At 54.8% G+C, this 27,302-nt stretch overlaps 1 protein-coding gene and 2 long non-coding RNA genes across 4 annotated transcripts; 2 read left to right on the top strand and 1 right to left on the bottom strand.

Annotated features, from left to right (window-relative positions):
• The first annotated feature begins 1,882 nt into the window (after positions 1-1,882).
• LOC109488519 lies at positions 1,883-5,156 on the top strand. The gene is made up of 3 exons (XR_002141511.2): positions 1,883-2,111; positions 3,268-3,414; positions 4,818-5,156. It is a non-coding gene; the product is annotated as an uncharacterized LOC109488519 (long non-coding RNA).
• On the bottom strand, positions 3,768-9,661 carry LOC117802324. The gene is made up of 3 exons (XR_004625468.1): positions 9,322-9,661; positions 4,509-4,744; positions 3,768-4,353 (listed from the first exon to the last, which is right to left on the bottom strand). It is a non-coding gene; the product is annotated as an uncharacterized LOC117802324 (long non-coding RNA).
• A 7-nt stretch (positions 9,662-9,668) lies between these two features.
• Positions 9,669-27,211, top strand: MTCH1 (mitochondrial carrier 1). Of its 2 annotated transcripts, none has more exons than XM_034660647.1 (12): positions 9,669-10,013; positions 13,750-13,834; positions 17,323-17,429; positions 17,941-18,018; positions 18,404-18,461; positions 18,808-18,859; positions 20,346-20,405; positions 22,482-22,626; positions 24,749-24,796; positions 24,973-25,040; positions 25,314-25,389; positions 26,370-27,211. In XM_034660647.1, exons 1-12 carry the CDS (start codon positions 9,693-9,695, stop codon positions 26,439-26,441), a joined length of 1,170 nt encoding a protein of 389 aa, XP_034516538.1. In that variant the 5' UTR covers positions 9,669-9,692; the 3' UTR covers positions 26,442-27,211. The 2 variants fall into 2 exon arrangements, with proteins under 2 accessions (XP_034516538.1, XP_034516539.1); XM_034660648.1 differs by having other exon boundaries at positions 9,693-10,013; positions 22,482-22,575.
• Positions 27,212-27,302: the final 91 nt, after the last annotated feature.

The following is a 27,302-nucleotide window of genomic DNA, read 5'->3' as shown; positions in this document are numbered from 1 at the left end:
CAGAGGAGCCCCTGATGCACTGGGCATGAACATGTCTCCCTTTGAGCAACATCTCCATTTCAGGGCTCTTGGGGTCCTTGGCATGGGAAGGCTCCTGCTTTCTCTCCTCTGCTTTCAAGCCCCAAGGAGGCTGGAAGAGCTCAGTCCCCTGCAGCCCAGACCCAGGGGGCAAGCTGGAGGGACAGAGGCAGGGAGGGAGACCCAGGCAAGAACTGCAGGGCTGGGCAGTCACTTGGCTGGCTGTCAGGAACGCTCTGCCCTGGGATGCAAAGAGGGCTTTGTGTGCAGGCTAGAGACATCCAAGGGGCCTCTCGCTGGCAGTCCTGGAGCCGCAGGGGGCATCCGGGGAGGGGGGCTGCCAGGGAAGAAATGTCAGAATCTAGGACCTGGATGTGGTGTGTGTGATATGTACATGTGCTGCGTGTGTGGCATGTGTGCGATGTGTGTGGTATGTTTGTCTATGTGTTGCGTGGTGGGAGGGTGGTATGTATGTGTGGATGTTGTGTGTGTGTGTGTGTGTGTGTGTGTGTGCACACACAGGAAATCTCCAGGGGTTCACGAGGGCATAGCTTTTTCAAGGGGGAGTTCCCAAGGCTCCCCCTTGCCCCCAGCCCCGCCCCCAGCCTCAGTGGAGCACAGCACCTGCTGAGAGCTTAATGGCCTGTGACAGACTGGCTGGTGAGCGAGTGGGATGATGTGGCTCCAGGAAAGGCACAGGCAGCCAGCTGAAACCTGTTCCCCACGGCTGGTGCCGCCTTGCCACCCCACCCCTGGCCTGCTACCTCCCAGCCCCTCTCCCCCCTCCCCCCATTCATACTCTACCCCACTACTGGTCTTTGGGGGCTGTCGGGCTGGGGGGCCATGTGGGGGCAGAGGCCACACCACCAGTGCCACTGGCCTGCCTTGCCAGTCCCTGACTTAGGGGGAGGAAGCTTCGTAGACTCCACTCCCCTGTCCTCCCCCAAACAGCCAGAATTTTCCCACTTGTCCCTCAGCCGGAAATCCCACCAAAGCCTTCTCCTAGGAGGCCTCCGTGCTGCCTCCTGCCCCCTTCCGCGGGTGTGGGTGCCAGGCCTCGGGTGGCCGTCTGCCTTCCTACTGTCACCTTTCCCGGAAAGCCCCCCCATTTGGCTGCTGTACCCCCGCCCCTTTGTGGTCTGGGTGGTCCTACACATTTTTGGGCTGCGCCGTGTCATTTTGCAGAGCCAGCTCGCTCGGAGGGGAACACAGGGAGGCCAAAGCAAACGCCCTCAGTGTGTGCGAGCCCTGGCCGCCCAGCAGGAGGGGCTGCTAGAGGGCGCGAAAGTGGCTGAAGGACAAGACAGCAAATGTGTGTCAGCCCTGATGTGGGTGGCCCCGAGGACGTCAGTGAACACAAACAGCTCTTTCTTCTTTGGCGTGCGTGCGAACGATCAGGTTTCCAAGTCGGCAATTCTCGGGGCTGGGGCAAGGCTTGCGCCAGGCCCTGGCACCCACCCCACTATTCAGGAAGGACTCAAGGTCACCAGAGGCAGGCATCAGGTGGGGCCCGGGGAGGCGGCCTGGGAAACCGAGAATGAAGAGGGAGGGGAGGCGAGGGTGAAATCGCAGCGGGGCTGGGCTAACAGTGATGATGCAGGAGCAGGAGGCAGGAGGTAGGCCCCTGGGAGGCTGGGAGGGGGCAGAGGGAGGGATCATGTTTCTGGGGGAGAGGAGGGGGGCCCCTCTGCAGGGCCAGGGCCTGAGTCTGAGCCCAGAGACGCCAGAAGGGAGCCAGCCAGGCAGGGCCAGAGCCCAGGAACGGTGCCAGCCCGTGCCTGAGACGACGCCCAGAGCGTGAGCACACGGCCAGCGAGGGGGGCCTCACACCCTGGCTCACTCCTTTTATCTCCACAGAGCTGTGGGCCTTTCTCGAGGACCACTAAGGGCCTCCACAGCAGCTCACGGTGAAACCCGAGCAGTTTGGAGGGGGTTGACAGGTTTCCGAGTGGAAAAAAGGGGACATAGTGTTCCTGCACAGCCAGCTGTCCTGCCCACGGAGACCTTTCTTCCGACTCACTTCCCAACCTGAGCTACCTCTTCCCGTCTTCCCACACGACAGCGACAGCGACAGCAGGACTTATTCTCTGCCTGTGAGCCCCCACCCAGCGCACCTGCTCTGTTACTAAGCTCCCTCGCACACGTTTCCGGCAGTGCTATTCTGTAACCCACCACGCATGAGCCCACTCAAATCCAGTTCTCCCCTGAAAGAGCAGCACGATTCCCTTCTTTCTCCCCACCAGCTTTCTCCCCTCCTCCTTTCAACAGATAGCCCCTGTCCTAGGAACTTGGGAAAAGAGGACAAAGGATATGCCCAGAGCTTGCCTGAGGCCTTAGTCCCTACAGAAGCCTGCGAAGGCAGGACCTCAGCTTCTTTGAGCCCAGGTCCCTGGAAGTGAGCACAGTGCCTGCCATGTAGTAGGCCCTCCCCAGATCTCTCCTGAGTTGGCCACAGGACATTCTGAGCACATCGGAAGGGGTCGTGGAAGAGTGCAGCGCTCTCTTTCCTCAATCTTCTGCCCCCTCTGAGTTTGGCTGGGTCTCCCCCAGGGCTCCCTGAGTGCTCCAACGTAAGTGAGCCGCCACCCTCCCCAGTCCCCACAGGAAAGAAAGAAAGCTGGCTGAATGTCCACTACTCTAGTCTTTTCGAAGGGTTACCTTCCACTGGTCTACATTAGGGGTATGTCTAGTTTATGTCTCACTGGGAGTCATAGCCAAGTCCACAGCCAATGGCCTACGAGGCCCAACTCCCTGATCGCATTTCTACCCCTCATCGCTTTCTCACTCTGCTCAAGCACTTGGCCTCCTGTCTGCCTTCCAACCTGCCAAATGCCCACCTCAGGGCCTTTGCACTTGCCACTCCTCCTTCCTAGAACTCTCTTCTGCTAGATAGATATCTGCATGGCTCAGTCTCTCGCCTCCTTCAAATCTCTGCTTTAATGCCACCTTCTCGCCAAGGAGAAGGTGGCATACCTTTCCTCTTTCCCACATACTCCCCAAATTGCAACCCCGCCACACATTCCCAGTCCCCCTTCCCTACTTTATTTTCCTCACTTCTCACTTTCTCGTGTACAGATTTTTTGGTTATGTGTAGTGTCTGTCTCCCTCACTAGAATGTCAGTGCAGGAAGGCGGGTGTTTTTGTCTGTTTTGCTTACTGCTATGTCCCCAGCATCTACAACAATGCCTGGCCACACAGTAGCCAGGTTGAAAGAATCAGGGGGAATTTTTACTTTTTGTCCCTCTTGAGCTCTCACAGGGCAGAAGCTCCAGGACATCCAGCTGCATGCACCGTGAGCCAAAGCTCAAATTCTGCCTCTGGTCCCTGCTGGAACCCCAGCCCCAGTCTTCTGGACCAGATGCACCTTCCACTCCATCCCCAGCAGCAGGCGTCGGGGTAAGCCACAGCCCCTTCACTGCCCTGCTCCTTTAGCACAGGCAGGCACGGGAGTTACAACCTGAGGAGGGAAGAACACGGGCCACAGCACATGACTTTTCCCCTAGTCCAAGGAAAAGGTGCCCTAAATAGCGCTTCCTGAGAAAAAGAAATGGTGCACACTGGAGTCACCAGCACAGCTTTCTCAAAACATTTTAATTTTTATTTATTTGTTTTTTTTAAGAAATAGAACACGCGCACGCATGAGCAGGGAGAGGGGCAGAGGGAAAGGGAGAGCACCTTAAGCAGGCTGCATGCCCAGCGCAGAGACCTTCGTGGGGCTCGATACCACGACCCCAAGATCATGACCTGAGCCGAAATCAAGATTCAGATGCTTAACCGACTGAGCCACCCAGGCGTCCCCAAAACGTTTTAATTTCCAGACTCCACCCCCAGACATTCTTAGTCAACTGTCTGGGCTGAGGACTAGGAGCTTTTTTTTTTTTTTTTTAGCTCCTTTAGTGATTCTAGTGTACCAGGGTAGGGAATTAGGGGTCCAGGTAATGCCCTGGCTGGGTTCTGGTATGCGTTGATGTCTGAAATCTTGCTGAGCACCCAGAGTGAGCACAGGTACCCCGAAGTGCCAGCTGGCCTCTGGTTCCTCCAACAGGGGGAACTGTGGTCACGCATGGATTTTCGTCAGCCCACCTTACACACGCACACACACGCACACACTGCGCTACCAAAGACCAAACCAGAGAAGGCACAGTGTCAACTAGGATTTACAAACCCCAGTGCCAGGTAGAGCCACGCAGTACCATTACTGGTGCCAGCTGGCGTGCCGTCGAAACGTGGAGAACCGTGGACTTCTCCTGAGGTCAGCTTTTCCTCTGTTACAAACTGCTGTTGTCAGGATGGAATGCAGGATTCCTGGTGCCAGATTTTGTTCTTGCTTTTTCCCTAAGAGAATTTAAATTCAGGAATTTTAAATGAAACAACCCATCCTTTCCCTTAAAACTCCCGATGCTGCCAACGTGTCGCTACCCCCGTGATAGAGTCGCTGACCCGCCGCATCTCACAAGGCTGACCCCGTTAGAGTGGGCTCAGGATCTCACAGGATCGCTTTGGGGCAGCGTCCACCATCCTTCACGTTCAGGATAGTCGGAATTGCTGGCTCCCGGACCACACAATGTTCAACAGCTGCTCCCTCGGCTCTGTCAGGACTCCCCTGAAGTTTCATGAGAAAGGCTTGTTGCCGAGCTGTGCTGGTGTCCGTTCCCACTGGCTTGCGCAAGGGAGTCGTGCCTATCTCTTCCCAGCTCCACGCCCGGTGACATGTCACATTTGCAGCCTGAAATCAGTCACAGAATATTTCCACCTCGTGATTTGGCAAGTGCTACAAATCGGAATTTTTTCCTTCCTAGAGAACCTTCCTATCGAATTTACCAGCATGCTTCTACCTACAAGGATTCGGACTCTGCCAGGGGCTGGTAGGGTAGCAATGGAGAAAGGAGTCGTTTTGTCTCTCTAGTTACATAAGGATTCTCACGAATATGTGCAGTTGACATTTTGACAGCACCTTCCCCCGGATACCCACTAAGAGGAAACAAGAATCTTTGTCCTGAAATAGTTTCTCCTCAATTAAGGAATCACGGTCATCCAATAAAATGCCCAGGTTTTAAGAGTACAGCTTGGTGAGATTTCCCAAGTGCATCCACGTGTGTAATCACCACCCCAACAAGGATGAATGCATTTCTACCCCCTAGAAATTTCCTCATGTCTCTTTCCAGTCATTGCTCCCCCATAGGTAACCAGTGTTCTGATCTTTATCTCCGCAGACTAATTTTGCCTATTTAAGAACCTTATATAAACGGAACCATACAGCAGGCACTCTTTCGTGTCTGGATTATTTCACTCAGAATAATGTTTTTAAGGCTCATCTGTGCCTTTGCCTGGTATCAATAGCTCTTTCCTTTGCTGGGCTGGACAGTCTCCCATGAATGGTACCATCTCTCTTTTTTTTAAAGAAGATTTTGTTTATTTGAGAGAGAGAGAGAGTGAGCATGAGTGGGAGGAGGGACAGAAGGACAGGGAGAAGCAGACTCCCTGCTAAGCAGGGAGCCAACAAGACTGGGGTGGGGGGGGGGACTCTATCCCAGCACCCTGGGATCATGACCTGAGCTGAAGGCAGCCACTTAACCGACTGAGCCACCCAGGCGCCCCTGAATGATGCCATCTTAATCCCTAGATTCACCCAAAACTCTGGACAAGGGCCCATTCATGTTTGATTTTTATGGACTGCAGCAGGAGAAGAAACTACTCCCACCTCTTGGGACAAACAGACACACCTTTCTCTACCGAGAGGAGAATGGCAGGGCAGAGCACAAAGCGAGCAGGCATTTGATCCTTTGACACCAGGGTGAGCTCGGTGCTCAGTGAGATGCCACATCTCCCCTGGGGCCTGTTAGTCCCAAAGCTGTCTCCCATGCTTCTCTCAGAAGGCTTAGTGATTCCTCATGCCAATACATTCCTGGTGACTTGCACAGTATGCCAGGATTCCTGAGAGGATCAGTTATAACGTACCCTCTTTCGGCATAATTAGATCAAGAGGTGTTTCCTGAATTGGGTGGCTCTATCTTAGCACGCTTCTCTGCTCCCCTAATTCAGAGAGTTCCCCTTGGACAGGAATGGGCTGGGCAGCTAGTGAGAAGCCCCTTACTGCTTGGGTGGAAGCAGCCCTACACCAGCAAGGTAATCAACCAGCTTTGCACAGAACCCCAGGGCTCCATGACAGAAGGAAGGCCAGTGCTCCCCACCCCCACGCAGAGTGAAGGGCATGAACAGAGACAGCAGCCAGAATGCTCTCACCCAGAACTAGTAAACAGGGAGCCTACATCTGGAAAAAGCCCATCTTCTTTAAAGCAGGGTAAATTCTCCAATATCGGGTGTGCTTCGCCCCTCCCCTAATCTGGTTAGTGTGATGTCAACCTAGTTGCAATAATGGGTACTTACTATTTTGTATTCTCTTTTCATTGAAAGAGCAGTTCCCCACAAACCTCCAGGGATTGGTGGTTTATATACTTGGTAATTCTCAAGCTCTACAACAGTCTTATTTCCTCTTTTTTTTTTTTTTTAAAGATTTTATTTATTTACTTGACACAGAGAGAGACAGCCAGCGAGAGAGGGAACACAAGCAGGGGGAGTGGGAGAGGAAGAAGCAGGCTCCCAGCGGAGGAGCCTGATGTGGGGCTCGATCCCAGGACTCCAGGATCACGCCCTGAGCAGAAGGAAGACACGTAACGACTGAGGCACCCAGGCACCCCTTATTTCTTATTTCTTAATTTTCTGCTGTTTGATCCTACTTGGAGGCATATGGATCTTCCTAAAGTTTTCATTCTGTAAGTGCTGCTACCGGTACAATTTTTAAAAGTATTTTTGCTTATTCATTCATTTTCTAGAAAACATTTAGTGGGTTTCTACCATGTGCCAGGCACTGTGCCAGCATGAATAGGACAGTCCTACTCTCAAGGAATTTATAATCTAACAAGGCAGACAGACAAGAAAGGAGGCAGCCACAATACTGCCCGGTAAGTAATTGCTGTGGATGGTAATGGGACCACAGGGGGCCACTAATCCAGCCCAGAGCTAACTGTTTTATAGTTCTAAGTACTATTAAGCATAAGTACTTAAGTATAGCTCTAAGTACTATTTCTAGGTTGCTCAGTAGAGGGAATCCTGAGCAAGATTTTCTTTCATTCAGTCATTTCAATAAGTATACTTCTCATTTCTAAATGATCTGTTTGATTTCTTTTCAAATATCCCTGTTCTTTTTTTCACACTATCCTTTTTTCCAGTAGTTCCTAGTCTTTATTTTTGCCTTTACTTGAAAATACATATCCCCCCTTAAAGTCTCTTCCAGATTGCCTTATTACATCCAGTTACCGGGGCATATTAATCCTCCTGTTTTGTCCATTCACTTTCATGATGGAATGTGTTTTTGAGTGGTTTGTAATTTTTTTACTGTGAGGATTTTTTTTTTCTTTCTCTTGGTGTCCCTGTGAGCCCTGGGCTGTAGAAATATAGCTATGGTGCAGTTTGCATTTGCTTCTGCTCAGATCCCTAGAGATATAATTGCTTTAGCTGATCAATTTTTACTTTAATTTCTTTGCTTAGGGAAACTGTTCAATCACTTAAAATCAACTAACTGAACATTTACTGTATGTATGTCCTCATATTCCCATATTCCGTGCCGAGGAAGATACAAAACAATGCAAGGCAGCTACGTTGTAGACAACACAACACAATGGAGCTGCCGTCCGTGGAACCACAGGCTCAAAGGACCAAATACACACAAGGAGTTAGGTGACCGTTTAAGTAAGACAGAGTAACAGGCCTAGCAGCGAACACCAGTCAAGTTCAGAAGGAAAAACAGGTGGAGAAAGAAGGTGAGGAAAAGCCCAGAAAAGGAGGTTTATGTGAAGAAGTTTCAGAAGTAAGGGGAGGTACACTCCCCTCCCAGCGCACCCCCCCATCCAGAACCCTGACTTCTGGGTGGAGAGTTAGTGTGCTGCTGCAATGTTACTTGAGGCTGTGAATGAACTTGACTTTCAGGTTTCTGTTCCGAAAGCTAAATCAGAATCCAGGCAAAAGGAAGTCATTTAAAGTGCTCTTGGGGGCTAGCAGTAGGTTTGATGAAGGTTGTGTTTGAAGGCGAAAACCTGTAACTTGAAAGGGCTATAAAGCTTTGTAGGGATTGAGACCAGAACAAGCCTGGGTTAGAGAGCCCAAGGAGGGGAGAGAGGAAGGGAGGGAGGTAGACGGGCAGGATTTGGATGTGGGCAGTGTAGGGAGTATTCATTGTCAGGCGTGGCAAGGAGAGAGGTGGCTTTTTAGGGGGCAAGGCAGGAAGGGAGTCAGGGCAGACTGCAGGAAACCCGGACCAAGTGGTCAAAGGCGTATGTCTATTCTAAACTTTTTCACAAAGAACACAGGATAAGCACCTGCAAAGGGACCAGGTGCCCCACTGCTGTGTCCTTGCAGACTCTGGGATACTTAATCTGTTCCATATAAACGTTTTTTGAGCATGTCCTCTACCAGCAGGGCACGTTCCAGGTGTTGTTGGGGGTGAGGGTGGGCATGGTTACAAACAGTTTTTTCTTTTTTTAAAGTAGCCTCCATACCCAGCATGGAACCCACTGGGGCTGGAACTCACCACCCTGAGATCCATACCTGAGTAGAGATCAAGAGACAAGAGTCGGAGGCTTAATCGACTGAGGCACCCAGGGCCCCCTCCAGAATCATTGAGTTGACGTGTTGCAAAGCCCTTTAACATGCCTGCCATGTAGTGAGCGTGATTTGAGGGCCAGTTATCATGACTCATTTAAATGTTAGACTTTCCATGCCTAGCACAGCGCCTGTGTATCCTCCCATTTAAAGACTGATTAAGGGGCGCCTGGGTGGCACAGCGGTTAAGCGTCTGCCTTCGGCTCAGGGCGTGATCCCAGCGTTGTGGAATCGAGCCCCACATCAGGCTCCTCTGCTGTGAGCCTCCTTCTTTCTCTCCCACTCCCCCTGCTTGTGTTCCCTCTCTCGCTGGCTGTCTCTATCTCTGTCAAATAAATAAATCTTTAAAAAAAAATAAAGACTGATTAAAACCCTCACCCCTTAGTGAGGGACATACGCAAATAATTTAGGGCAAAACACTTTCCTAACCCTGGGCTCTAAGAAACGTTCGCGATGGCTCAACTACAAAGGAGGGTGACCACAGTCGCTAAGGGGCTCCTTGATTTGACTTAGTGGGGAGGATAAGGGGTAAGACACGACTGGAGAGCGCGGAGGAGCTCAGCCTGGGGGAGGAGGCCTCGCAGGCCGCAGCGCCTGGGCTCTGGGCCGCAAAAGGGCGGGCCCAGAACTGCGGAGAAAACTCACCAAGCCGGGGAGGGGGCTTGGAAGAGCCTCAGACCATACTGGGGGCGTCTGGGTGGCACAGCCGTCGAGCCCCGCCCCCGCCGCCATCACGGGGGCGGAGTTTCAGGGGGAGGGCCCGCCCGGCGGCAGGCTTCACACTCCCGGAACCCCCGACCCGAGCCCCCGCGACCACTGACCCCCGGCTTGCAACCCAGCGTGGGGTCAGGCCTCAATCCCGCCCGAGGGCCACATCCGGCGCGTACCACCCGCCGCGCCACACACCCGCGCTCCCCCGCATTCGCGAGTGGTGCGGCCCGGCCCGCCCCTGACGCCTGCTAGGGGCGGGGCGCCCTCCCGTCACGTGATGGGGAGTGACCTCGCCGCCCGGCGCCATGGGGGCTTCGGACCCGGAAGTGGCGCCCTGTGCTCGCGGCGGTGCCGCGGGGATGGCGGGAGCCGGAGCAGGAGCTGGAGCTCGCGGCGGAGCGGCGGCGGGGGTCGAGGCTCGGGCTCGCGATCCGCCGCCCGCGCACCGTGCGCACCCGCGCCACCCTCGGCCTGCGGCACAGCCCTCCGCCCGCAGGATGGACGGCGCGTCCGGGGGCCTGGGCTCCGGGGACAACGCCCCGACCACCGAGGCTCTTTTCGTGGCGCTGGGCGCGGGCGTGACGGCGCTCAGCCACCCGCTACTCTACGTGAAGCTGCTTATCCAGGTGGGGGGCCTGGGCGCCGCAGGGAGGTGGGGGCTGTTGTGAAGGTGACAGGCTGGGATCTGGAAGAGGATGGGGGCAGAGAGTCATTGGCGACGGATTTGGGGATAGGGGCGTGGACGGCAGGTTTGGTGAGCTGAAGGAGTGGGGGAGGAAGGAAGCGTTGAGGGGTTTGGGAGTGAAGGAAAGGGGACGAAGGGGTAGAAGCGACAGATTTGGGAGAGGATGGAAGGAACAAGGAATTTGGTGGGTGCAGGGGAGGGGTCGAAGGAATAGAGAGAGGGGTTTGGAGGATGAAGGAAGGGAGGCGATGAACTTGGAAGAGGAGGGAAGGGGCAGCATTTAAAGGGCGAGTAAAGAAGCAACAGAATGGGGGAGGGGCAGGAAGTTTTGGCGAATGGGCGGGGAGGAGGATTGGGGGCCAAATCAGCGTATTAGATGGAGGGCACATATTTAAAGGGGGGGGGTAGCAAGAGCTCTGGATTTGCTAGAGATGGATTTAAAGCTGTTTGAGGGGACAAAGGGCTGGAGGCCAGGGCCGAAAAATTAGGAGAGAAGAAAGGGCATCAGACTCGGGGGAGGCGGGGGAGGGAGGAGACAGTGGATTTAATGCTGGGGGAATTTGGTGGAAGAGGGCGAAGGCAAAGGATTTAGCAGGGGAGAGCTATGCGTTTGCAGGAGAAGGGGGCTCTGGATTTGATGGCGACGACAGATTTGGTGGGAGGAGGGGGCAGGGTGACGCGTTTTGAGGGAGGGGAACAGGGCGACGCAGTGGAGGAGGAGTGTGATGGCGATTTGTCTGGAGAGGGGACCGAGAAGGAGGAGGCTTTTAGAGGGAAAGGGATGACGCATTTGGAAGAGAAAATGAAAGTCACAGTTGGGGTCGGGAGATGGGACTCGCAGTCCTTGTTTGGGGGTATAGGTTATGGAGTGTTGGAATTGGGCAGAAGGGGCAGTTGGGACATGGAGGCAGAATAGGTAGAGGCTGGCAGAAACTGAGACCAAGGTAGGGATGACTCTGGAATGGAGCCGTGCAGGGGCACTTGGTATATATGGTGGTGGCCAGAAGGCCTTGCAGATGAAGTGGGCTGCTTGAGAAAGGGAGAGATGGAGCTGGAAGGAGGCCGGGTGGAAGGAGTGCATTTGGCAGAATTGGGTGGACGAGACTGAGATGGGCACTGTTTAGATGGGGGTGGTTCCAGCCTGGACTGATAACTGAAGATTTCGCCTAGAATTTTCCAGTGAGGAGGGGGGTTGGGGGGTGAAAATTGACATGGAGGCCAACCAAGATTTGAGGTTTGAGTTGAAGCAAATGGGCGCCAGACTTACTACTGTCTCTATAACTGGGCCGAGCGAGTGGGAGATAGAGTTGGCCTGGGAGCAGCTGAAATCTGGGGTCTGAGGAACGGGGCAGTCGATTTTTAGGTGTGACCGGGAATATGACAAGGAGTGAGGAGATTGAGTCAGGGACATGAGGGTGCCTGACCGGCATCTAACGGTGACTGAGATTGAGACTGCCATTTGGTTATAATTTGGGAGTGAGGGCTGCTTTACTTAGGGAATTAGGGTTGTATTTGCAGCAGTAGAGATTACAGGTTTGGGAGGGAAGGGGGGGCTTTGGAACAGATGCTACCTGAGAAATAAGGGTACCAGGAGCTGAGTTTTTTTTCATCTGATGGAGAGAGATTGGGTGAGGGCAGGGTTTTTAGGGTGGCAGATAGGAGGGTCTGTGGGTAGAGGATGCTGGAGTGCATAAGGAATTGGCGGGAGCGGGGAGGGGGGTTTCATGTGAACAAATGAGAAGCGGCTTCATGGTGGATTTGGTGTATAGGTTTGAGAAGAGAATTGAAACACGAGTAATTTGAAGAGGGAATTGGGAACGAGGAAGACTAAAGGGTGAAAAGAACTGGGTGGGTGAGGATGGGTGACAGAGGTAGTCTGTCTGATCTGAACCCAGCTGGTGCTGAGTGTAACATGTTTTAGGGTGAAATCTTCATACGTACAGCTTGGGAGTCCCCATAGTTGGCAAAAAGGCAGCTCCGGTTTGGGGGGCAGGTGGCAGGATTGGAGTGGCAGATTTGGGGGTTGGCTAGATCGAGTGAACAAGAATGTGGGGGCCTCCGATCGAGGTCCTTCCGAGTCAAGTTTCAGGAGTTGGAGATTTGAGGGTGATGAACTGGCTTGGCCAGTGTTTGAGGCGGAGCCACAGCTCTGGCTGTGGGGAGGACGGAGTTAACAGATTTGGGGATAGGGTGCATGTGACTTGGGCACAAATAAGGGAAACTTGAGGATGAGGGGAATGGGGCTGGGATATGTGCCTTTGATAACCCCAGGTGGAAGTTAAAAAAAAAATAGACTCAATAGATTTGGGGGCCCTGGGGTGAAGGGACACAACAGATTTAAAGGTGCAGGTGGAATCGCTAGGACTCCCAAATTGTGGCTAGACTGAGACGGCAACAGAACGTTAGTAGCTCAGACTTGGAGATGAGGGTGTAAAGAGAATACCGACTATAGAAGGGAACAAAATCAAAACTTAAGTCAGAACCTTCGAGCATTTATCCGAGAAGGGGAAAGGTCTAGAGGGGGAGGGCTAACAGCTCCGGTCTGCTGGCTCATCCCTTTCCTTCAACTCCCCTGGGCTAGAATGTTTTTTGTTGTTTTTTTTTAATAGAAGGTGGCTTTGTTTACAGTCAGTGATCTGTCGTGTAGCTCAAATCACATCCACAAAGGACAGCCAGAACTTTCAAAAACACTTGACTAAGGCGAAGAAGAGAGGAAATTGGACCAGGGAAACGGCAGAAGCATACCTAGTCCAGTTTTTAAGGCAGAGCTTCCCAGCCCTGCCATTTCTGCTCCCTCCTACATCCCAAAGGAGCTGCTCTGGTCCAGGGGCTTGGCTGGCTTCCTTTGAGGGACAGGGCTTGTGTCCTGGCCCCCTGCCCAGGAGGGGGACTTCTCGCACCCCACTTAGGTGCTGGTCCCCTAGAGACCTTGCCTCCTGCCGGGCGACGGAGAGACTCTCCTCGTCAGTTGGCAGCATAATAAATGGCCTCACTCCTCAGGAGTGACGCCTCCGCTCTTCAAAGGGGTGTGGGTGGCTGTGGCCTCACCCCTTCCCCATGAGTTTAAGGGGTACTGTAATTATAACCAGTGTCTACACAGCAGGAATTACGATAGCCCGACAGAAATGAGGGGTCCTTCTGTCACAGGGATACGAAGTGATCGAGATTAGAACACGGATGAGGGATTGCTTGCGGAGCAACCGGGACTGGAGGTAACAGTTTGCTCTGCCCGGGAGGGCCAGGTCTGTTGGCCTCTGCAGTGGCTGCAGGAAGGAGCTTGAGTGTGGGGTGCACTGTGGGGTGGGTTACTTGGAGCTGAGCTGTCTGAAGTTTGGGACTGAGAGGTGGGGGTGATGTGTTTGGGTGTTGGCGCATTTGGGATTGAGATTGGACTGAAATTTTAGTCCAGAGATGGGAATTACCTGAGATTTATTCTGAGGTGAGCGCAGGGTTCGAAGTACATAAAAAGGGGGGTTTCCGCACTGGAAATGCCTGGAATTTGAAGGTGAGAATGTGGGGGGCAGGGTGACTTGGATGACATTTCTGGCACGTCTTGCTGAACACCGAACAGAAGCAACGTCGGAATTTGCGGGAAGAGGCGAAGGCCTGGGGGCCTGAGCACCGGGAGCTGGGTCACCAGAGAATCTGACCTCCTTTTGTATCTGTTGCTTCTGAAGGTGGGTCATGAGCCGATGCCCCCCACCGTTGGGACCAACGTGCTGGGGAGGAAGGTCCTCTATCTGCCGAGCTTCTTCACCTATGGTGAGTCCGCTTCCCAGGCAGAAAGGCCACACGGACAAAAAAGGAGCGTCAGCTGGGGAGCAGGCCCAGCCAGCCCCGGGGAACACGCAGGGCAGCGTGGCACCCAGTGTCCGACCGGCCCGGCTGGGAGGAGGGGATCAAAGGGTGACCAGAGGCAGTGGGGGTTGCGGGGGCCGGAGCAGGTGAACAAGACAGCTTTGATCCAGCTCTGCCGCCTGCGGTTCCCAGATGCTGGCCCCTGTCATCCCTGCCGCCCCAAGCTGTGCCTGGAAGCGGGGGTCCGGGGAGTTTGCTCTGAGCAGTCTGGCCCCGTTACCAGTGTTTCTGCCTTCCTTTTTCTCCAGCAGCAGGCCTCTTTTGGCAGCTTCCTGGGTTCTTCTCCTTCCCTCTTTCCCCTGCGTTCCCGAGGCGGTGGGCCCTGCTCTCCTCGCACTGGGTACAGAGCAGCCAGCCCCGGGGGCGTGGCGCTTCACCTCCGGCCCTGAGCGGCCACTCGAGCTCGGCAGACCGCTTCGCTGGCCCCGAGCTCCTAGTCTGCAAAGTCGTGGCAGCTGCTTCGTCCAGGCCCTTCATGCAAGCACCCCCCAGCCCCTACTGGCAGGGGGGTCTCTCCCCAGAAGCCCGCCCCAGGGGAGCTTGCCCGATGACCCCTGAGCCCACCTGGCTGCCTCTTACTGCTCATCTCCAGGCCCCCCGGCGCCGGCTGGCTCAGGCCATTCCGGTCCACAGTCAGTGTCTTTCTCCCAGGGCCCGCCCTCACTGGACTTCTTTAAGTGTGCCCTTGCTGTTCATGTTCACAGCCGGGCTGATCCCCCTCAGGCTTCCCCCACCACTTCTGCTCTTCATACCTATTTGGGCAGTCCAGAATGTTCTCTGAAAATCTTTCTGCCAGATAACCTGGGGCTTTGCTTCCTGTCACTTTTTTTTTTTTTTTTAATTCCACACACTCTTGGCAGAATCTGACGTCATGTTTCTCTTCCATTTTTGCCACTGTGACGTTGAGTAGCCCAGGGCCAGGCCGAACCTGTCATTTTGTGGAGAAATATGTTCATGTTTGGTTTTATTTAGATATGGTCTGTGAAGGGGAGGGAGAGGTCACAGAAGTAGGCAGGTACCCTGACCATCGCACAGTGAAGCCAGTGTACAAAGTTAGCGCTGGGTTTGTGGGAAGCTGGAGTGGCGGGCTGCCAGGCCCTCCATTGTGGCTTCTGTGCGTGCTCTGGCCATATGAGCGACCCCGGGTTAGAACCCAGCCTGACTCTCCTCATGTCACACAGTCCTTCCCGAAAGGACTCAGGGTGAAAGGGTCTTGACCCACATCTTGCCTCTTGCAGAGATGAGCAGAGTTCTGAGGGGCTCCTGGTCACGCCCTGTATATAAACGTCATTTCAGTCCAGATGTAAACAGATGGCTGTTGGGCAGTTCTGGATAACCCTGCCTGCTTTCACTTGAGCGAGGGGGCTCAGCTGTCTGTCTAGTGTCTAGACAACATCTATTCCTCTCCCGGTCATGATGAAAAGTGCCACAGCTGTCATGACATTCTTTGGTGTAACAGAATGAACTTCCTGGAGAGTTTTCCAGGGACTGCAGAGAAACCATGGAATAACAGAGCCCCTGGCTGGCTGTGGGGCCCTTTGGGCCCCCAGAGGCCCCCGGAGGGATTTTTCTGTACCTTTCTCTGCTCTCACTTACTCATAAATCACCTCTGAGATAGGAGAAATAGGGGTCCTTTACTCCTTTTTTTTTTTAGAGTTTATTTATTTATTTGACAGAGAGCGAGATAGCCAGAGAGCACAAGAGGGGGAAACAGCAGAAGGAGCAGGAGAAGCAGACTCCCTGCTGGGCAGGGAGCCCGATGTGGGGCTCAATCCCAGGACCCTGAGCCGAAGCCAGTTGCTTAACCGACTGAGCCACCCAGGCGCCCAGTCCTTACTCCTTTTTTACTGGTGGGCAGATTGGATAGAAGGAGGCTAAGTGACGCACTCGAGATCACACTGAGGCTTTATCCTGCCTGCCTCTCGTGCTGCCTGGAGCTCCCCTCCCCCAAAATAAACCTTTCTCCTACCTGTTCACTCTGTGAAGCAGGGCACCCTGCCACGTCACCCACAGTGTCCGGTCCCCTCCTATTCCTCTCTTTCCAGCCCCACCCGCATCTCAGAAAACCAGATACGCAGGGATCAGGTGCTCTCAGGCCCCGCTGAAGGCTGTTTTAGCAGTGACATTGAATTCGCTGGGTTGGCAGACGTGGTGCAGTAGAGAGAAAGGCACTATTGCTGGTTCCTGCCACTGCGTGGTGCTAAGGAGCTGAAGTTGGGTCTGGAAGGGCAGCACAGTGTCTGAGAAAGTTCTGGCTTCTAGGGATGCAGGTTTATAAGAATACATCACCTTTTTGAACATAGTTTAAAAGTTTATATTAAAATAATGGAACGTTGGAGCGCCTGGCTGGCTCAGTCGGTCGAGCATGTGACTCTTGATCTTGGGGTTATAAGTTCAAGCCACACATTGGGTATAGAGGTTACTTGAAAAAATAAAATCTTTAGAGGTGCCTGGGTGGCTCAGTTGGTTAAGCCTCTGACTTGGTTTTGGCTCAGGTCATGGTCTCAGGGTCCTGAATTGGAGCCCCGCATCACGCTCTGTGCTGAGTCCTTGAGATTCTCTCCCTCCCTCCCTCTCTGCCCCACCTCACATGCACACGTGTGTGCACGCTGGCGTGCACTCTCCCTCTCTCTCTCTCTGTCTCAAATAAATAAATCTTAAAAAGAAAAAGAAAAAAAACACTCAGGTAGGGTCTAGCTTCCCTGACCGCTTATGTTTTTTCTGTGGAATAGTTCACTGGTGCCTGTTTCGGTTACTTTTCCACTAGGTCTGTTGCTCCCCCCATTCGTAAATGCTAATGGGTACCAGCTGGGGGCCTGGGTGCGGCACAGTGACAGGATGAGGATGGCCCTCTCCGTGTGCTCAGAGGATGCTCTTGAGTCTTCCTTCCTTTGTCCCTTTTTTCCTCCCTTAGGTTGCAGACTTCATCATCATTGCCTGTGGGCACTCTCTGCCTTTTCCTTCTTTTCTTGCCCCCAAGGAAAACGTTTTGGTTTTTTTTTTTAAATTAATTCATTTTTCCAGCGTGGGGCTTGAACACGCAACCCCGAGATCAAGCGTTGAATGCTCCTCTGGCCGAGCCAGCCAGGCACCCCAAGAGAAACATTTTTTAAAGCAGCAAAATTGGTTTCTGGGCTGTAGCACTGAAGTTGCTGAGTTGAAGAACTGTAGCCGAGCTTGCCGAGTATTTCTTCAGTTAAAATATGTGAATTTGTTGGTCGAAAATAAAAAGAAATACTTCGGGGTTGGGGCCCGATTGCTTCTGGAGTTTTGGATAGATAGCCGCTCCTTCTGTGGCTGAGGGACAGGCCGCATCTGGTCTGGGTGTGAATGTGACCCAGAGTGGGTATGTCTGGGCCGGGCGTGACACGGCCCCCCCTGTTTTCTTATAGCCAAGTACATCGTGCAGGTGGATGGGAAGATAGGGCTCTTCCGAGGTCTGAGCCCCCGACTGATGTCCAACGCCCTCTCCACGGTGACCCGGGGCAGTATGAAGAAGGTGAGCCTGGGGTGAAGCCAGGAGCAGTTGCCTGAGGTTCCCCCAAGTTCCCTGCCAGCCCCAGAGGCAGCTGTGTGCCCTAGTCCATTTCTCCTTTTCGGGGCTACACCCTAGCACCATAGCCAGGCTCTAAACCCTGGTGGTCCAACACTGCGTCTCCTTGATTGGAAGGGTCCTGCCTCATAGACTTCCCGCTTGCCCACAACTGTGACATGAGGCAGGCAGGGGCTCCCCCCTCCCCCGCCCCGGGCTCCAGCCCTGGGGTTACCAGAAGTAGACCCAGCTACAGGGGAAATAGTAGGAGCTGGTTCCTGTCCCTTAAGTGTGACATTTAAGAGGCATAGCTATACTTTGCTTTTGGCCCCCCTTTCTTTTGTTTTGTTTTTTTAATTAAGTAAGCTTGACGCCAGTGTGGGGCTCGAGCTCGAACTCACAACTCTGAGATCGAGAGTCGCATGCTGTATTGACGGAGCCAGCCAGGCACCCCACTCCTTTGTTTTTTGTATCTCAGGTTTTCCCTCCGGATGAGATCGAGCAGGTTTCCAACAAGGATGACATGAAGACTTCTCTGAAGAAAGTAGTGAAGGAGGTGGGTGTCTGGAGTTGGGAGAGGGAGAGGCCCTGGGACGGGAGTCTGAGTATTTCTCACCACCGAGTCGGTGGGTCCTTGAGAGACACGGATTTGGCTCCCTGTGGGGGGGGGGTGGCTAGGGTGGGACATGGAAGGAGCCCTGTAAGGATGCTGGAAGGAATACCAGAAAGCCTCTTGGCTGTCATGGGGCCCAGTGCAAGACTCAGCAGCACTCCTGGGGCGAGGGATTGGGTGGCTGACAAGTGGGGTGATCCAAGGTCAACTGACCCCACTGGGGGCTGTGGGAATCCCAGTTTTTCCCCTGCAAGAGCTTGTGGTTCTCCCTGGGTGCCAGTTCCCCGAGAGAGGGCAGACCGAGTCCCCACCCTCTGCTCTCTTCCAGACCTCCTACGAGATGATGATGCAGTGTGTGTCCCGCATGCTGGCCCACCCCCTGCATGGTGAGCCCCCCCAGTGGAGACTGCTTCTGGAGCTGTGGGGTATCCCTCGCGGACTGTAGCTGGGCGGTGGTAGATCACCAGGAGATAGAGGTGGGTGGGGGGTCTCCCACTGGAACCACACTGAGGAGCGGTCAGCAGGGAGTCCTGTCCGGAGGGAGCTGGGGCCCTTCCCAGGCAGAAGAAACGGGATGCCATGGTCACAGGGTATGACAGGGAATCCCCGAGGCCCTCCTCCCCTCCTGCGCTGATACAGGCCACGCGCGGTGGCCACGGCAGCGGGCACCCCTCCGCTGGGTGCCATGGGCTTTGGCCACCGTGTCACCCTTGTGTGTTTCTTTTTCCTCAGTCATCTCAATGCGCTGCATGGTCCAATTTGTGGGACGGGAGGCCAAGTACAGGTGGGTAATTCTTCCAGGACTGGCCCGAGTGGCCCTGTCACCACTCAGAGTCTGCCAGGACAGGCCGCGCTGGGGTCAGGTGCTGTCCCTCTTCCGCCCTCGTTCTAATGTGCTAGCATCAGAAGAATGTGGCAGGGGCATTTGCTCCTCTCCATCACGTGTTCAGGGCTGCCCTGGCTGATTCCGACAGCCCTGCAGAGGGGGCGAGTGGGAGTGGAGTTGGCTCGGATTTTGCCCCTTTGGACTGGACCCCCTAGTTATGCCCTAACCATTTAGCTCATTTCATTTTCTGCTAAGAGGCTTCCCACCCTCTGGGTGTGGGCCCATCCCTTTGGGTGTTCACCATTTACTTACCCAGCATCTGCCATGCCCGACCCTGAGCTGGGAGCTGTGGGGACATAGCTATGGGGCCACAGCCCTCCCCCATGGCAGTTAGGCCCTTCCTGCCCCTCTGAAGCTCAGTGCAGGACAGCAGGTGGAGCCTAGAGGCACGTGGCAGGAGGACAGTCTCTGTGACCCTTCCCCAGACTCAGTTCCTGGCTTCCGTTGTTTTCTGCAGCTGTCTTGGGGGACCACTGCCCCACGCAACTCTGCTGCCCTGGCCTCATTTTGGGTTCACTAATGGGAAATGGGCCCATTCTGCCAAACTGAAACGTGACGTTGGTCGACAGGACCAGGAGGGGATGATCTGGCTCAGAGCCTCAGTGGGCCATGCCACTGTTGACGACGAAGGGCTGTGGGGCCTGGCAGGGCTGGGTGCCTCGGGAGCAGCGCTAGCCGGGCTTTGGCTCCCACCATCTCCATCTTTCTTTTAGGTTTCCCCTGCCACCTAGGCTTTGGCGGAACCCGTGTAAGACAGGCCACTTGGCATCACTGGCCACAAGTCCCACAGATTGGTCTTGAGCCTCTGTTGCATTTCACACCTAGGGCACCGGCCCGTCCTTTGTTCTCTGAGCTTCTGCTGGGGAGGGCCGGGGGCCTTTTCCCAGGCTGCATCTGGGCTCTCTGGTTCCAGGGTCTCCCACAGGGCCCCGTGTTCCTTCTCTGCCCTGTGGGCAGGTGGGTCCCCACTCACCACCCCTCCTGCTGTCCCGCTGTCGGGCATTCAGCCTTCTCTGCTGGAAGGTTACTTCAGATAGAGACACTAGGGCCAGGCAGGAGAGCAGCCCATTGCCTTTGCAGTAGCCCAGACCGGAAGGCTAATTCCCAAATTCCAGATCCACAGAAAGCAGCAATAGGGAACCGCTAGGCTTCTGTCCTGGGGTGAGGGCTTTCCCGTCTCTGAACTGTGTGAATGCCCCTTACCCCCAGACAGGAGCTCTCATCTTCTCTATTTGGGTTCTGCCTGGTAACAGAGAATCCCCCCTCCCCATCCCCGCCAGGACTAGGTGGCTCTGAGCAGGCATGGTGGGCTCTCCTCCACACCAGGGGCTGGGTTTCTCCAAGGCGACGGGCGACCTCACACCCTTGTCTTCCTTCTTCACAGCGGTGTGCTGAGCTCCATTGGGAAGATTTTCAAAGAGGAGGGGCTGCTGGGATTCTTTGTGTACGTGAGTTTCTGTACCCTCAGCTGGCCACGTGGCGTGGCTCTACTAACCAACGTGTTCTCGACCTCTTGGGCCGTAGCTGCCAGGCGCAGACTAACCACGGGGCCCTGCCCTCCCGCGTAGCCATGTTCCGGCTCCGTAGAGCTCCGCAGCACGTGTGAGCCACGGATTACCGGGACCAAAGCTGCTCGGCCTTTTGCAGATCACGGCTCACACAGACATGGTACTGTTTGTCCGGCACACGGGGGAGATGGACTGACTGGCCCGTGCGCCAGCCCCTGTCCCTTGGCCCTGGGGATGGGAGTGGGCCGATCTTCCTGAGCCGGGGTACTCTGTTTAACATGGTGGGTGTTCCATGGAACAGTCCACATCTCTGGCTTCTAAAAAGTCAGGACACCTGTCTGCTGGGCCTGCCCTTGTGCAGGGCAGCCAGTGGCGGGGGCCCATTGCCTCCCGAGGTCCACAGACACCTGCCCTTCTCGGTGTCTCACACCCACCTTATGTTAAAACAGAAAGCTTATACTGAAAAGTCCGTGTCCCGGTGGAACAAGCCCCAAGCAGACCCCAAAGCCACGCTCGACGGCTGTCTTTTTTTTTTTTTTCGCCTTGTTAAGGTCTCGGCAGTGGCAGACACCCTCTTATGTTCGTGACGTACCGGATAATGGGGTTCTCTGTTCGTTCACTGTGGTTTTGTAGTTGGTCAGGGGTGTGTGTTTAGGGTCTCATTTAACCAGGAAATGACCACGTAGGTGCACGTGTGTGTATGCGCATATCTACTATCTGGTTCTGAGGGGGGGGGGTTTCCCCCAGGGGACACTCAAAGTGTCTGGAGACATCTTTTGGTTGTCACAGTTGGCAGCTAGTGCAGGGCAGAGGTCGGCCCCCCACAGCGACGCGCTGGCCGGTCCTCCGTGTCGGGAGTGCCAGGATTGCCAAGGCTCGGTTCGTACACACACGCACTTGCACGCATGTATCCGTGTGTATGCGTACGTATGTGTATGTACAAATACACGTGAATAAGTATTTGCTTACATGATGGGTACATCAGTCCCTGAAACGACACAGCGCCCCCTCTGGCAGTTTTCACGCTCATTGTGTAGAGTCCTTGTCCTGGGTGTGAAGAGATTCCGACCCAGCACATGCCTCCTGGTCGGGTTCTGTCACTCTTCACATACTTGCGGACCGGGTGACCCCTGTATGTGTTCATGACACCGAGAAGGCACCAGAGCGCGTGTGAGGGTTCGTCTGAGCCCAGGTGGGGGCGTCGAGATTGGAGATGGTGTTCCTGAAGCTTCGGTTTCTTCATTGCCCGTATCCCCTAAATGTGTTGCATATGTTCTTTTGAGCTCTTCACATATTTTGAAATGAGAGTTTCACAGATTCAGAAATCTCTGCCGCCCCTCCCAGGAGATAGCCGTCCTTCTGGAGAGTTTTCCAAGTCGCTCCATATCTAAACAAGCAAATTAACACATGGAAAGAAACACCAGTAGCACACAGGACCCATTGATCTCAGTCTGGCTTTTTGCCCTCAGCCCTATATTGTCAGGACCTTCCGTAGTAGTTTGTAGGGCTGTTTCTTCTGAAGGCCACCCAGTAACAGTCGGCCTTCCTTGCCGAAGCTTGTATGGAATGTCTTCAACGGAACATTCTAGGGGTGAAGACCACAGATGCATCAGGCAAAGTGTTTTGTGAGAGTGGATTAGGTAAAGAGGCCAGGAGACAACTGTGAACGTGTAGACCGCATTTCATAATCTGCGTGTGAAAATTCCAGATGTAGCAACATTCACATCTTGAGGCCTAGCCTCCGTGGTTTGAAAACCACTGGTGAGATCGTATTCTAATTTGTGGCGTCAGATGTGGCCTGCAACAACCCCCTGTGGAGAAAAGAACACTGCCTTCCTGGTGTGGATAGCTGCTGGCCCCCTGTGGCCCCTGCAGGCTTTTTTCCTGAGGCTGTGCTTTGAATATGCTGCCGTTTTGAGTTTGGAACATCCCTGCCTCCTTCCTGGGCGTGGAGCCCCCAAGAAATGGTCCCCTCCCTCCCCCTGCTCATCTTTACTCACCTTGTTTTTTAGTGGCTTAATCCCTCACCTCCTGGGAGATGTGGTTTTCTTGTGGGGCTGTAACCTGCTGGCCCACTTCATCAATGCCTACCTGGTGGATGACAGCGTGAGTGACACCCCAGGGGGGCTGGGAAACGACCAGAATCCAGGTTCCCAGGTTGGTTGGAATAAGGACTTGTCAATCTTTCCATGTACTGCTGATTCCCAGGGTCTGGGGCAGACTGAGGACCCTGAGATCCTTAGCACCAGGCCCTGAGGACTAGAGAGGGTCTCTGGGAAGCAGTCTAAGAGAACCTCCCCCCCTTTTTTTCTAAGATTTATTTATTTCAGAGATAGAGCACAAGCTGGGGGAGGGGCAGGAGGAGAAAGAGTCCCAAGCAGACTCCTCACTGAGCTCAGAGCCTGACACGGGGCTTGATTCCTAGATCACTGAGATCATGGCCTGAGCCGAGGTTAAGAATCAGATGTTTAACCGACTAAGCCACCCAGGCACACCCTAAAAGGACCTCTTGTCCTGGGGTCAGCTTTGCCTCTGGGGAGAGTGGGCTCAAGATTGGAGATTCACGATCCGTAACCAGACCTGGAGGAGTTCATGGAATGCCCATCCTTGGGCAGCTTTGGAAATAAAACAGACCCCAGCTTATCTAAGGCAGCGACCCAGCGATGACTCAGGAAATCCAGACACAGCCTAGCTAATAACCCTTTAACTTTTGCTTAATGTTTTACGCTTTTCAGAACCCTTACGTGAACATGATGACATTTGATCCCAACAGCACCCCAGTTGTGAAGGGAACAGTGTGGGTGTAATGTCCCGTTTTACTGGTAAAGAAGTTGAGACCCAGAGATTGGAAGGCTCTCCCGAGGCACTTGGCTAGGAATCAGTAGGGCTGGGACTAGGTCTTTCCCTGTGCTGGGCCGATGGCGCTTGCCCCGCCCTGAGGCTTGTTAGGTCGCCTGGGCAGTGCCCCGCGCAGGCGCGCCCCGCTGTTTGTTAGCAGTGGTCTGCAGAGCCTGAGCTGCACGCACTTCAGCAGGCTGCGTCAGGCACGAGGAGGCGTTAGTCCTTCTAAAAAGTGCTTGTTTAAGAAAGGTGTCTAGGGACCTGATGGGTTAGGGAGTTGGGGAGCAGTGATGGGCAGGGGATTCCCGGTAGCTAGACATTCTAACAGAATTGCAAACCCCAGGAGGCTAGGTGGGCTGGGGACCTGTCTGTCAGAATCACCTCATGGGGTGGGTGGGGGTTCATAGTCTGCCTGCGTCTGTGTCCGGGCCCCAGAATGGCAACTCGGGGGTCGTGTGTGTCTGGGCATGTGTCTGTATGGTGAAGAACGTCCCACCCCAGCTGAGAGCCTCTGCTCAGAGGGAAATCGGGTCTGGCCATTTGACTTGGGTAGGTGAGTCCTATTGGCCTTTCAATGTAAGCAAATTTAAGTGGTTCCTTAGAGACCAGCTCGCACATACCCAAGGCCCTGCCCTTTCTTCACATATACAACAAGGCTGGGACGTGGGGGTGGGGGTCCCACAGCTGATTGGCTTTCTCCAGCTTTACAGGAGGGGGTTTTCAGGTGCTCTTCTGTGTGTGGCCCAAAGGCTAAGACGAGGTTGCCATTCACGCAGAGGGCTAAGCAAGCCTCCATCCAAGGTTACAGGGTACCCACCTGCTAGGATGGCCATGGCACAGGAAGCCGCAGGACAGGGAGCTCCCCCTTCCTAGCGAGGGGCTCTTTTCTGGGCAAAGTAGAATGCAGATGCTGGGGGTCCGAGGGGGGTGAGAGCTTGGTGAGGTAGGGGGTGGCAGTAAGTTTAGAGTTGCCTCTCACCTTTTGCTGCAGGACCAGGATTCTGTGTCTGGGGAGTTGGCATGGGTGTCCGGCTTTTCAGTTAGTAAGCATTTACTGACCCCCGACCCTGTGCCAAGCCCCTGGACACTGATCTAGGCAGACAGGCCAGACCCTTGGAACTCACAGCTCGGTGGGGCACACAGGCCAGCAGCCAGTGATCTCTGTTCCTCACCATCCCTGGCTGGGTCTCAGAAGTCAACTTCTGCCTCCCAGGGCTTCTCTTGGCTCTGGCTCCAAGGCAACAGAAGCCACTGGCGGGCCCTGAAAGGGAACGCAGTATATGCAGCAGTGTGAGGGGAACCGAGCCCAAAGGGTGTATGAGGCCAGCGTAGGGGGTGAGGTTGGGAGGCCACGGACCAGGCAGCTTGGGGCAGGGGTGCCTATCTGAAGGGCAGCCCGAGGTACCTGTAGCAAACTGGTCTTCCTTTCTGTCTCCAGTTCAGCCAGGCCCTGGCCATCCGGAGTTATACCAAATTTGTGATGGGGGTAAGTCAAGCCCGCGGCTCAGCCAGCTGCCCTTTCCGCTGCCCTGTGGGCCTGGGTGGGGCTTAGGAGGCCAGCTCTAGCGTTGGCTGGAGGCAGGCCTGGGTGTAGGGTGTTGGCACGGAGTCGGGACCAGTGGGGGTGGGGCTCACTGCCACTCAGGTCTCCCTGGGTTTCAGATTGCAGTGAGCATGCTGACCTACCCCTTCCTGCTGGTTGGTGACCTCATGGCTGTGAACAACTGCGGGTAGGCGTGCACCCCTCCCCCAGGCACCCTGCCAGGGCTGTGGGCGTGGGGGGTCCAGCTCAGCCTGTCCAAACTCTGCCTTCTCCCGCCTGGTCTGCCACCCCCGCCGCCCGCCAGGTACCCTCTGGGATTCACCGCGCCCCGCTGTTCTGCATCCATGGTTTAGTATGTGGGTGGGTGCAACTCCAAGTCATTCCTTGAGATCTCCTTTTCAAACTTGGCCGAGCCATTTCCCGTTGTTCAGGGGTCTAACGTGCCCTCCTTCCTGGGCAGGCTGCAGGCCGGGCTCCCCCCGTACTCTCCTGTGTTCAAGTCTTGGATCCACTGCTGGAAGTACCTGAGCGTGCAGGTAAGCAGGCTCCCAACAGAAGAGGTTCCCCCCCCCCACTCTTCCCCCACAGCAATCAGGCGAAATGGTTTTGTGGGCTTTACATTGTGTGAAAGGTGAGGGATTGTCCTGGGATCCAGTGTTGTCATAGGGAGGATAAAGGCATTTTCATTAAATTTTCACTTTATTTAGAAAGGATTTGAGGTTGCTAGATCTGAATTTACTTACAGGTTTTATAGTAGACACAGTCTCCTTCTTCAACTCTCAAAGACTCTTAAAGGAGGACTTGGAGGGAGCCCATGGAGTAGGTGGTGAACCCCAAGATCTTAGCCCTTGAGTAGCAAGGCTGAAAACACAGTGGCCGCTGTGTCCAAGGCCTACCCCTCCCTTCTGCCAGACATCCCGATGCCCAGGAGAGCCTGAGACTTGAGCTGGGCCATGTGGCGAGGGTGCCACTCTCAGGATTTCGTGTTCTCTGCCCACGCACCCTCCTGCTGGCTTGGAGCTCCTGGGCCCAGAGGTCACAGATCCAGGCATCTGGCCCAGGGCAGATCCTTGCCTTTGCCTAGCCTTGGTTTGCCTCAAAGTAAAACCAGCACACTGACAGGCTTCAGGGCTGAGAAGAGAACGGGTGGGAGGGAAGCAAGGGGAGCAAGAGGCAGACCCCATTCTTCCCAGCGGCTCCAGTCAGGTCTACGTGCATCACATCCCATGGGCATCAGGGAGTCCCAGAAGTCTCTGAAGCCAGAAGGGGGATGAGTCTCCTCTTTGGGTCCAGTGACGCTGGACGCCCTGTGACGGGAAGCGAATCACTCCCTTGTGCTTCAGTACAGGGCATATTCTGACCTTGCCCTCTAGGACTGCCAGCCTGTGCCCTCCACCTCTGACCCTGGGGTCTCTGAGCAGCTGGCCCCTCCTTTGCCTCATGCTGGCCTTGCTCTGGGGCAGGACGAGAAGCATAGCCTCCCCGTTCACTGACCTGCCCATTCCTTCCAATCCAGGGCCAGCTTTTCCGCGGCTCCAGCTTGCTTTTCCGCCGGGTGTCATCAGGATCGTGCTTTGCCCTGGAGTAACCTGAATCCCCTGAAAAACCCACAGCGTCTCGGCCTGGCCACCGTAGGGGGGGCCTGACCACCTTGGGCACCCTTCTCATGCGTCCATCCCAGCAGCACCTAGATGTGCTCTGGCCAGCAGGGCTTCGGTTTCCATATTTGCCGTGTGTCTGTCCAGAAGTGGGGGTTGGGGGGGGAGGCTGCACTCCAGTGGGTGGGTTCCTGTTAGACCTGGGGAAGGTGGGGTGGGGCTAGGGAATTGGGGCAGAAGCCCCTTCCTTCACAGATTTGCCGAGTCTGCCCTGTGCAAGGGGCCAGAGAATGGCTCGTGGAAGCCCAGGAAGGATGGGAAAGGCTCATGGGGTCAGATCCCACCCCCACCCCCCACTCATACCCACGTCAGCCCCAGCCGTCGTCCTGCAGCTCAGCTGGGAGCACCGCTCTCCTGCTTTGTAAATAGGGCATGATCCCCTTGCACGAGGCCACCATCGTGTCCAGGCCTGTGCTGGGAAGCTCTTGCTAGGTGCTGCCTTCGTGTTTCCAACAGTACTTCTCTGGCACGAAGGCAGCACCCTCTGAACGGGCAATCATGTGACTGCTCCGAACGCGTCTCCCTCAGCAGATGCTCGTCGGTTTCGTGGTGAGGCTTTGCGTGCGGGATCTGGTTCCCTGCGCCGTTGTGAACACCCAGAAGTTAGGCAGGCCAGTGTTTCTCATGCTATTTGGTTTAAAAGCTCCCGGCAAGATTTGACCTCGTCTCCCTCAAATAAACGTACTGGTGGTGATTTGGAGTTTTGTGGGAGCGTGTTATTTTTATGAACGCAGCAGCTAGGCGCAGGGCCCTCCTCAGCCGTGCGTGCTTGTGTGAGAAGGGTCAGGGGC

This window comes from Ailuropoda melanoleuca, chromosome 5 (assembly GCF_002007445.2).
Source record: "Ailuropoda melanoleuca isolate Jingjing chromosome 5, ASM200744v2, whole genome shotgun sequence".
Classification (NCBI taxonomy): domain Eukaryota; kingdom Metazoa; phylum Chordata; class Mammalia; order Carnivora; family Ursidae; genus Ailuropoda; species Ailuropoda melanoleuca.
Note: the sequence above shows the minus strand (reverse complement) of the source record. Positions and strands in the feature narration are given on the sequence as shown.

Excerpts from the sequence above, each read along its gene's own strand:
- MTCH1 (XM_034660647.1), top strand. The coding sequence starts at position 9,693 with ATGGGGGCTTCGGACCCGGAAGTGGCGCCCTGTGCTCGCGGCGGTGCC. Across the intron at positions 17,430-17,940 it reads CCCGGGGCAGTATGAAGAAG|GTTTTCCCTCCGGATGAGAT; the intron begins GTGAGCCTGGGG and ends TTTGTATCTCAG. Across the intron at positions 25,041-25,313 it reads ATGGCTGTGAACAACTGCGG|GCTGCAGGCCGGGCTCCCCC; the intron begins GTAGGCGTGCAC and ends CTTCCTGGGCAG.